Source organism: Aquarana catesbeiana, linkage group LG07 (assembly GCF_042186555.1).
Source record: "Aquarana catesbeiana isolate 2022-GZ linkage group LG07, ASM4218655v1, whole genome shotgun sequence".
Classification (NCBI taxonomy): domain Eukaryota; kingdom Metazoa; phylum Chordata; class Amphibia; order Anura; family Ranidae; genus Aquarana; species Aquarana catesbeiana.
In genome coordinates, this window is record NC_133330.1 from 324,146,478 (window position 1) to 324,157,697 (window position 11,220).

The 11,220-nt window shown below is 42.9% G+C and overlaps 1 protein-coding gene across 1 annotated transcript in view; it reads left to right on the forward strand.

The window, feature by feature from the left end:
- Positions 1-8,120, forward strand: part of SLC35D1 (solute carrier family 35 member D1) — a 34,451-nt gene extending 26,331 nt beyond the window's left edge. Inside the window, exons 10-12 of the mRNA XM_073593781.1 lie at positions 781-859; positions 3,507-3,589; positions 6,457-8,120. Coding sequence (XP_073449882.1) covers positions 781-859; positions 3,507-3,589; positions 6,457-6,565 — 271 coding nt within the window. The 3' untranslated portion in view covers positions 6,566-8,120. The remainder of the gene's footprint in view (positions 1-780; positions 860-3,506; positions 3,590-6,456) is intronic.
- The last annotated feature ends 3,100 nt before the right edge of the window (positions 8,121-11,220 follow it).

Here is an 11,220-nt window from a genome sequence, read left to right on the forward strand (position 1 = left end):
CATCTCTGTTCAAATCACATGCAGTTCTTTGCAGTGTGATTCATTTTGTATGGTCTCAAATCGCACTGCAAAGATGTCGGCGAGTACTTCAGCACAGGTATTTTGTACTTGTACTCACAAAATTGTGTTTTTTTTTTTAATTTTTTTTTTTTGAGGGGGAAAAAAAAAATGCTATTAGAGTCTCCCCAATAAGTACACAATCGCAAAAAAGGGCAAAAACTCCCTGTGGCGTCCCTTTTTTTTTTTTTTTTTTTTTTTTTTTTTACTCTCTGTAAACTTGATCTGTTAGAGCCCGGTCACACTACTGCATCGCATAACACGTGTGATTGGCGAGGTGCATTGGGGATGCCAACGTATTTAACAGTTGTGGCATAATGCCCATTCACAGCTGCTGAGGTGAAAAAGCCCTTAAAGTTGCGTACTGGATGCCTGATGAGACAGTTATCATGAATAGCTATGCTGGCCATTCAGCTGGGTTTCTGTTGCAAAAAAATAAATAACGGATCAAAGCAGTTTTCCACCAGTCGATTGATAAGTTGTCTTGACCTGTTCTTATTTTGTGGTTTGAAAGGTGGTTGAAATTTGCTAGAAAATTGTTTAAGTATGCTCCGATTTTGGTGTGTTGTGCCAATTATATGGATGGCAGCCTTATCCTTCATCGCCATCTGCAGGCCGAAAGTGGCACTACACCTACAGTGCGGCATTCTGACTCCAGTTCTTGCTGACCTATCCCTTATCTACAGTCAGCTCATTGATTTCTGTGTCTTTTCTGTTTTTTAGGTTTGTTTTAATGTACTCCACAGTTCTTTGCACCCAATATAATTCTGCTCTGACAACCACAATAGTAGGATGTATAAAGGTAAGTTCTGTGTGTCACATTAAAGTGAACTTTCTTTTGAAACCTAATGTGAAATTGCTTTTGAGAAGATGACAAAATGTCTATTACCTTTTTTTTTTTTTTTTTTTTTTTTTTTGTGTTCCTAAACCCACAACAGTAAAATCAGTCTGTATATGCAGTAGAGCATGCTTGTTCTACTCGCTGTGGAACCTAAGGGGTTAATCTGCATTGTGTAAAAAAAGCTGTTTGATCCTGTCTTATCTGATCCTCCACTTCTTCCACTGTCCCCAATCCTGCTGATAGTACAGAGCCTTGGGGGCACTCTAGCAATACACACCAAACAGAGCATGTGCAGAGTTTTTCTTCGGCCCTGTGCTGATCACATGCACTCTCCCATCAGCACTGTCCAGACAGAAGGTCAGGGGTCCTGCAGACTCATAGGATAGTCAGCGTAGAATGAAAACTTCTCCTACAAGCTTTAACCAGACACTGATAGAATTCACATATCTGCTATATACTGCTGATGAGAAAAGGTATTTAGCAGTTTATATTTAATAAAATAATTGCATTTCCATGTTCTGTGGGAGACCAGCTATAGTGAATGCAGGGTCCTGGGTTTATTAACATTTTAAGAACGGTCAGCCTTAACCACGTCACATCAGCGCTATGGACGAACGACGGCCACAGCGCGGACCTGAATTCCCGGGAGGCCTTCATATGACGGCCTCCCCTGTGCACGCGCCCTGCAGGGCGTGCCCCGGGCTGTGATCACCGAGTCACTGAGACTCGGGTGATCACTGATCCAAGTAAGGGGCCGGTCCCGGCCCCTTACCATGTGATCAGCTGTCAGCCAATGACAGCTGATCACATGATGTAAACAAAAGATCGGTAATCATGTTTTTTTTTTTTTTTTTTTTTTTTTTTTTTTTTTCTACTCACGCTGAGAAAAAAAAGCCGATCACTGGCTCAGATGTGAGACACATTGGTCCTGAAGTGGAAGAGGCACATCTGTCTCATCAGTGCCACCTATCAATGCCCACCTGTAGTGCCAATCAGTGCCCATCACTGCCGCGTCATCAGCGGTACATCAATGAAGGAGAAAAATGACCCGTTTCTTAAATTTTTTATAACAAAATATAAAAAAATAAATTTTTCAGTTCATTTTTTTACTTTTTGTTAAAAAAAAAAAAAAGTAAAAACTGCAGAGGTGCTCAAATACCACCAAAGGAAAGCTCTATTTGTGGTGAAACAATGATAAAAATTTCATTTGGGTACAGTGTAGTATGACCGCGCAATTGTCATTCAAAGTGCGTCAGCACTAAAAATTGGTCTGGATAGGAGGGGGATTTAAGTGCCCAGTAAGCAAGTGGTTGTGCAGTGCTGCTATCTCCCCTCCTCGCTGGATTTTGACGGCAGCAGGAGCCAATGGCTCCTGCTGTTCTCGCTATCAAAGCCAATGTCGTGAACTGGGTGGGGTTTGAATCGCACTGTGTGGGTTAATGAACACAGAGCATGGGCCAGGTTTGAGTCTGCACATGTACCACTATAGGTGGTGTCTTCCTATAGTGGCACATGGAGGAAAGGAAGAGCCAAGAATGCCGGCAGGGGATCCCAGAAGAGCAGGGCTGCTCTGTGCATAACCATTACACAGAGCAGGCAAGTGTGACATGTTTGTAAAGTTATATAACAATCACTTTAACCTTAGTGGGACCAGGGCCCAGTACATTATTCCAACACCTTCCATGACCCATGGGCTCCAAATGTTTTAAAATGTAGTTTTTAAACTCCTACAATAGATAGTATGTGAATGCAAAATATGTATTTAAAATGGCCTCTAAATTATTAGGATTAGTGGGAATATGACCCCCAGGAGAGAATAGCCCCCCCCAAATCTGTCAGTAAGAGTCCACCAGGAAAGCATAAGCTCCCCAAAATCAGTCACTGGGATGGTGAACCTCAGGGGAAAAATAGTGCTTCAAATCTTTTGGCGTTGGTGAGATAGCGGGCTTCCGGGGAGATAGGATCCACCAAAGGTGTCGGTACTTACCATATGACAGACACCAGTGCCTCCCGTGGATGAAGATTGACAATCTGGTGCCATGGCTGCCACTGGAATTTCTTTCTGCAGATCAGAATGGTTTCAGATCCATTGGAACGTTTCATTCATAAGAAGTTGTTGTGGTTCCCTGACTTTTTCTGTAGCGCAGTGGGTGAGGGACCGGAGCACTGGAGGTTTCTTCAGTGGATCAGTCTGAGCCTGGTGTCAGAGCAGGCAGGAGAACCACTGACCTGTAAAAACTTTGTGCCTTTTTTTTTTTTTTTTAAATTTACTTTTGTTACTGGTGCCTGACTTGCCCTGCTGACTACTAGTCCAGTGTCCACTGAGTCTTCCTCAGTGGCAATTACAGCGAAACTAAATCTGAGAGGGGCAAAGCTTTTCTGTTTAGTTTAAAAGTATTCGCTTCATCTTGTAGTGCCTGATCCTGGGCTTGATGCTTGCATCTAGTATAATAAATATTGTTGAACCGTTAGACTTTTTATATTATCTGTCTTATCTCGTTTTTTTTTTTTTTTTTTGTGCATTGCATAGTGCTAGGAGGTGCAAGCTGCTGCAAATTTTTAACCCTTGACATATAAATGGTAACCAATTATTTTACTTTCCTTGCAGAATATCCTAATCACGTACATTGGAATGTTCTTTGGAGGAGATTACATATTCACATGGACAAACTTCCTGGGGTTAAATATCAGGTAAGAATGTACTAAACCCCAAAAGTGTACTTCTTCCTTTTTTGTCTCTTAAAGAGGAAGTCAACCCTCCTGCAAATAAAAAAAAAAAAAAACTACAAACACACCCTGCAAGATTAAGGCATACTAGCTCATTATGAATTACCCCAGAAAGAACACCTTAACCCCCCCCCCCCCCCCTCGCAGCTGTCTTCATCTCCCCCTCAGGCCGTCGGCACATGTCGCCCAGTGCTTGCTTCCGGTTATCACGGCTCCGGCGCTGTGATTGGCCGGATCCGCAATGACGTCACTCTCGCGCATGCACGTGGGAGCCGCCGCGAACGGCACAGCATAACAAGCAACTGCTCGTACGTTGCCTGTAGTTTAAAGTGGTTGGTTGTAAAGGGTTTACAACCACTTTAAGTGCCGGGTCACACTACAGAAACTTGGGATCCGACTTGTCAGACCAAGTTGCCCCAAGTAGCTGGACATAAGAAATTCCATTGAAGTGAATGAGAGGTGTCTTAATGTACACTACTGAAGTTGCTCCGACTTCAGAAAAGGTTCCTGTACTACTTCAAGGCGACTTGTACCCATAGATTTCAATGGAAGTTGCCTCCAAGTCGGATCTCCATCTGTATTGAAGCGACTTTACAGGAAAAGAAATCGGTTTACCCAGGAAAACCCCTCCCTCCCAGAGAGCTGATTATTCTGCAATTGGCCATGGCCAAAGTCGCCTCGCCTGGAGGCAACTTTAAGTTACCGTATTTATCGGCGTATAACACGCACATTCATTTTAAGAGGGAAGTTTCAGGAAAAAAAATTAAATTTTAAATTAGGAACTTTGGAGCAAAATAAGGGTCAGTGCCCATCTGCAGCCTCATCAATCCACATCAATACAGCCTCACGATTGCCTTCAATGCAGCAGCCTCACCATTACCATCAGTGCAGCCTGATTGACGTCCACCTGCAGCCTAGAGGGGACAGGGAGGGGGCGGGACGAGCGCCGACAGATTACATACAAAGAGAATCTCCTATGATAGACAGAACAGTGGTTCAATGGCGGCCCAGGAGACAGGACTTCCTATTACAGAGGCTGCCAAGTAAACAGGAGATTCTCGCTGTATGTAATCTGACAGCGCTCGTCCGGCCCCCCTCCTTGTCCCCTCCGGGGTAGCTAAAATTGAAGTATTGGCGTATAACACGCACACGCTATTTGCACCCGATTTTCATGGTAAAAAAGTGAGTGTTATACGCCAATAAATACAGTACTTAAAGTCACGCTGAAGTCTCCTCCAAATCGCCTTGCAAAGTCGCGCTGTAAGTCGGGTTGCCCCTGTGTGAACCGAGCCTTAAAGCTGAACTCCAGACAAAACCGTAAATGTGTGTGAGCAGTAGCCGGCTTTCCTTACCTGTGACGTGCTGTGGTGTTCTAAAACTGTGCCTCCTATCACTGGAAATAGTGTCATCACTGATTTACGAATTCTGTTGCAAGGAAATACTTTTTATTTCTTATCGTACATCACGGGACACAGAGCCATAGTATTTACTATGTGGGTTATAGCCCACCTTGAGGTGACGGACACTGGCACACCCTAAATTGAAAAGTGCACTCCCTATTTTCGCCAGTGTCTAAGGTGTTGGTCACGAGTAAAGATGTTTTGTTTGTGTTGCCAGATGGTCCTAAAAGAGGACAGGCAGCGTCAAAATCTACTATTTCTAAATTGATTCATCAAGTGATTGTTCAAGTTTATGGTTTAAAGAGGAAAATTCCTCCTTTTTTCATATTAAAGTGCACTACACCAGGGCTGTTAGTGCTTTGTGGGCAGTGCATCACCAAGCCTCCATGGCTCAGATCTGCAAGGCCGCAACTTGGTCTTCAGTCCATACATTTACCAGATTCTATCAAGTAGATATAAAAGATCATGAGGATATCACCTAGGAGCACAGTGTACTGCAGTATAAGTCCTCCTAGTCTCTTGGTGCCCTACTTTGTTGTGTCTCCCTCCCTTCAGTTGGCATTGCTATGGGACATCCCCCATAGTAACCACTATGGCTCTGTGTCCCGTGATGTACGATAAGAAAATAGGATTTTTATAACAGGTTACCTGTAAAAATCCTTTTCTTTGAAGTACATCACGGGACACAGAGGTTCCTCCCTTCTTGGTATACACATGTATTGCTTTGCTACAAAACTGAGGTACTCCCACCAGTGGGAGGGGTTATATAGGGAGTGCACTTTTTAGTTTAGGGCGTGCCAGTGTCCATCACCTGAAGGTGGCCTATAACCCACATAGTAACTACTATGGCTCTGTGTCCTGTGATGTACTTCCAAGAATAGGATTTTACAGATAAGCTGTTATAAAAATCTTTTTTTTTTTTTTCTTCTGCGTTTAGGCATCATTCACATGAGGCGTATTATACTATAGGCTTGTACTGGGCTGTGCTTATACAGGTGTTCTGTGCAGGCAGTCCCATTGATGTTAATTGGGACAGTGCAGCTCCCAGTATAACAGCCATGTGGGTCCGTGTTCTCATACTCGCACTGTCTACACGGGGATGCGTGGAACGCCAGTGTGTCCCCTGCAGATAAACACAGGTATATGGTACAGTAATGCAAATAGAAGAATCGGTGCTACTACCCATATAACAGCAATTTTAATAGAGCTCCTGGGTGCTCGACCCACAGTCATTTACCCAAGTAGATAATGCAAAGAGATGATTCGTATACCAGTTGTTGCGCCTTTTGGGGAAGGGAAGAAAGATCTATATGCAGATACAAAAGAGCGTATTTATATTAAAAAAAAAAAAGTTTCATAGTAGCTTTCTACACAATAGGCTATTGATTGCATCTATATGTCTGACATTTATTTTATTTTTTTCCCCCCTAGTATTGCTGGCAGCTTGGTCTATTCATACATTACATTTACAGAAGAGCACATAAACAAACCGTCGGAGCCCATTGGCAAACTGGACAACAAGGGGAAGAGCGCGGTGTAAGCGCAAGCCACCTCCTTCTGAGTGACGTGTGGCGAGCACATCATGGACATTTGCTTGCACGACAAGCTATTGCTAATTTGCACAAATCAATTGAAATGATGCCTTTTTATATATTTTAGAATTGTTTTTAGCGAACGAACCTATTTAATTCCGAAAGCTGTAAAAGAAGTATTTTTTTTTTTTATATCCACTCTAAACAAGCATTTCAGTGTGACCTGGGACAACGCAGCCCTTTGTTGTACCAATATTTATATTTGGTATGAAGATGCAGTGATTAAGGCCTTTTTAGGGTAGCTGTGTATTGAAGCTGCAGGCTTAACTATGGTTCATGGGCGCTGCTACAGCTAAGACTTTTAATCTTTTTAGTGTGTATATAATTCATTATTGCTGCATAAAGGAGAATGTTACATGGTGGCTGGAGCCCCTACTATAATGTGCAAGTGGAGGAATGTAGTAAATTTTTCTGCTTGGAATGCTAAAAAAACAAACAAAAAAAAAACCAAACTCTGTATGGCTAACTTAAGTTTTGGCTTGACATATTCTTCAAAAATGGACCTTGCATCTCAGTGCCAAGGTCCTTTTTACTTGGACCCCTTTCACACTACTGCGACTTCAAAGTTGTGCAACTTTGTCACAATTTCAGGGAATGCCTTTGTAACTGGCATCAAAGTAGTACACGGACTACATTGAAGTCGGAACGTTGTACTTATAGGAATGGTTGTCATTGGAAATCATGGGGAACGACGTGTCATGCTACTTTGCAGTCCCAAATCGTGGGACAAGTTGTACAAGTGTGAAAGGGGCCTTAGGGTGACTTTCCTCCCCTTACCTAAAATGCATGAAAGTGCAAAATAATATGGGGGGGGGAAGAAGAGGGTGTGGTGTCAGCCAAAGGTTTTAGATCATATAATTGCCTTTCCAGTGGCTTCTGCCTGCAGCTCCTTGACTACGGTAACATCCTCCCTGCGGACCGATCTTAGGGAAGGTAGTGTAGCTCAAAGCTGATGAGAAGATGATCATGCATTTGTGCTTAACCAGCTAAGGAATCTTCAGCATTCGGCACACCTGAAGTGTACCCCACTGCAAACTGTAGTTCCAGCTGCTATATTACAGCTCTGCAGGGGACATAGACTTCAACCATTGGGTGGAACCACAACTCGCTACCAACCATGCTAAGCCAAAATATTAGGTTGGTGTGAATTTGGCCTTGACAAGTAGACTCTCCAGTGGTTACAGCTATTAGCCAAGAAATGGCCATCTTGTAATTGCTTGGCCAATTAACTGCATCGTTCCTTCTGTGAATGGCTCTTTGTCCAATCAGGTCACTGACATTTGTTACAAATCGGTCCGTCTATGTTCCACAGTAGCATTTAACAATCACCAGGCCGTCACATGTATCCATGTGAGGTCTGGCGTGGAATTTAAGGATTTTGTTGGCAACAAAATCATGAAGTATATGAGGCCTTATTTCTTGTACAGTGTTCATTAATTCCTGCCATTTGTATCTATTTTATGTACAAATCATTTTAGACATTAAAGAATGTATATATTTCAATGATTGCTGATTTTGGTCTTGTGGAGCAGTTAAGGATTAGTGTAAAAAGAAGCTGTTGACTTAAACATTCAATATATTTTTCTTTTTTTGGATTTCTAGGATTGAAGCCGACCCTTTTTAATTAAAAAACAAACAAAAAAAAAACAGCTCCATCCAAATTTGTTTTTAAAATTGCACTCTAGACAGATATAAAATGCATAAATTTAAGACAGAGCTGTGATAATTTATGTTGTACGGCAAGCCCAGAGTCTGAGATGCGGAACCGGCACAAGGAGCCAGTCAGTTCATATGCTCATAAGGAGAACGCTGATAGACGAATGATCAGAGTGATGACATTGCTGTGCTAGAGGAGAAATCTTCCAATAGAGACCCCCTGCCTAAGACTTCCTCACTATTGTGTCTACAAGACTGAAAAGACGCCAACATTTTTGAGTACTTACTGGAACTAGAATGGAGGGGAAATTCCCCACCCCTTGGAGAAATGTAATAATTAATGGAAATCCACCCCCAATGGGGAAGCAGATGGCAAAATATCACTGGGTGATATTTGATCAGTAGTTGGTCTTGTTGACTGCCTTCTGCCTGAGATCCCTTGATTGAAAATTTCATCCGGTGAATAGCGGCTGCATTAAATCAAATGCAAAAGCTGTTCATGTGTTTTGACAACCTGCAGTGGGAGTGATTTCCTGTCCCTTCCTCTAACACTGTAAAAGAAGATCCACTTTAAGTTGCAAAGGCAGCCAGAAGGGGGTTGTACGTATTGCACGCAGATGCAGATGCAGAGCAGGCTTTACTAGGTGAAAATAGTTTTTCAGGCGGTTTATCTCGCCAGGCCAGTTGGCTGGTGTAGGAACATTTGGACATAAGCAATGGCTAGAGTTCAAACAGTATTGCACTGATATCCCCTGCAATGCCTGCCATGGATTAAACCACAACTCATGAGCTCCCTCAAGAACCACCTTATAATGCAGCCTCTCTCAACCTTTCACCACAGAGGAACCCTTGATATAACTTTCTGGTCTTAGAGAACGCCTGCTAAAAATTACTATATCTACAACTCATAATATGTTAGTGTGATGGTTAATAGGAAGAATGTCCCTCACACTTGTCATTGGGAAGAATTACCCCTTTAGAGATAGTGAAAAAGATCAATGGTGTCAGTGAGAACATACGGAGAGGCAGAAATTGCTCAAGGAACCCCTAGCAACCTCTGGAGGAACCCTGGTTGAGAGGCTGCTCTAATGGGTGCAACTATTAGATTGGGTTCACACCATTGAGAATTGGATGCAGGTTCCCTGCATCCAATTCACAATAGCAGGAAATTTTGACTGACTATGGAGCCGGTTCACATATCTCTGCTGCGGCTCCGGTGCGAATTTGCACAGAAGCCCTGTGCATCTTTTGGTCCAAATTCAGGCTGAAATCGGACCTGAAACGGTGAGCCAGCAAGCACCGGACCCCTGCAGGGAGCCGCATGCAGTGATGGTGTGAACCCAGCCTTAAGGTGCTCCACCAACATAACCCATCCCCTACTATGAAAGCTGAACTTCCTAGGTTATAACCCAGCATTTCCCCTCAGCCTTAACAGATAAAAGGTTCAGACAACTACTTCACCCAATGCCCCTTTCATCTTCATGACTTCGATATTGGCCTGGGATCACCCTCTGACTTGCGATCTAGGTTTTGATCCTTCCCGGTTTCAACAACTCATTATCTTACCACTCTGCTTCGCTGTGGGATCTCAAAGTGTTCTAATACCCCTCTAATACGTTTGTCTGGAACCCCCTCCTCTCAGAGTTTCAGCTGCCTACAAGTGGCTCATCCAGCCTCCTGTGCTGCCCCCCCCCCCTTCTTTACTGAAGAAAAAAAATATAAGTAGTTATCAGCAAGGGTTTACAAAAGGTCGTTCTTACCAGACCTTAACATTCTACGAGGAAGTGAGCTACCATCTTGCATGGTCGTGTGACATCGTACCCAAACAGAATTGGCGTCCTTTTTTTTTTTCCCCCACAAATAGAGCTTTTTTTTTGGTGGCATTTGATCGCCTCTGCGGGTTTTATTTTTTTGCTCTATAAACAAAAGAAGAGCGACAATTTTGAAAAAAACATAATATATATATATCTTTTTTTTTTTTTTCAAAAAAACTTTTTCTTCTCTCAGTTTAGGCTGATATGTATTCTACATATTTTTGGTAAGATTATATTAATTCTCAAAAGTTTTAGTGTCTACAAAATAGGGGATGGACTTATGGCTTTTTTTTTTTTCCCACACTAGTAAAGGCGGTGATCTGCGATTTTTATCAGGACTGCGATATTGCGGCAGACAAATTGGACACTTTTGAGACCATTGACAATTATACAGCGATCAGTGCTATAAAAATGCACTGATTACTGTATAAAGGTCACTGGCAGTGAAGGGATTAAGTGTGTTCTAACTGTAGGGGAAATGGGACTGTCTAGGAAGAGAGAGATTGGTGTTCATACATAGTGTGAACACACGATCTCTCCTCTTCCCCTTTACACACACAGATCCCCGGTTCTCGCTCTGTCACAAGCGATTGCGCGTGCCCGCGTCGGCTGCGGGCACCCCTAAAAGGCGAAGCGACCTAAGGTAACGTTTCACCCAGCCGTGCCATTCTGCCACAGTAAAACTGCAGCGGCTGGTCGGCAAACAGTTAAGCAGGGCAATAACTTCACGTCAGGATATAGAAATTTTACAGAATGACCTGAACAAAATGGAGTGGGCAAACAAAAAAAAAAAAACACATGCAAACTACTCACTAGGGGGAGAACCACTGGTGGGAATCAAGGATAGAGAAAGATCTGGGGGTCCTAGTAGATGACAGATTGAGCAATGTCAAGCTACAGCTACCAAAGCTGGCAGAATATTGGCATGCATAAAAAAAAAAAAAAGGGGGATATACTCCAGGGATAAAACTAAAAATCCTACTACTTTATAAAACTCGAACGTCATATGATGTCCGGTCAGGATATTGCAACCACTTTGCTATATGGCAGGCGGCAAGTGGTTAAAGAACACAACATACAGGGATATGGGAAATAATTAGACATGGACACACCTACACCTACCAAGGTTGAAC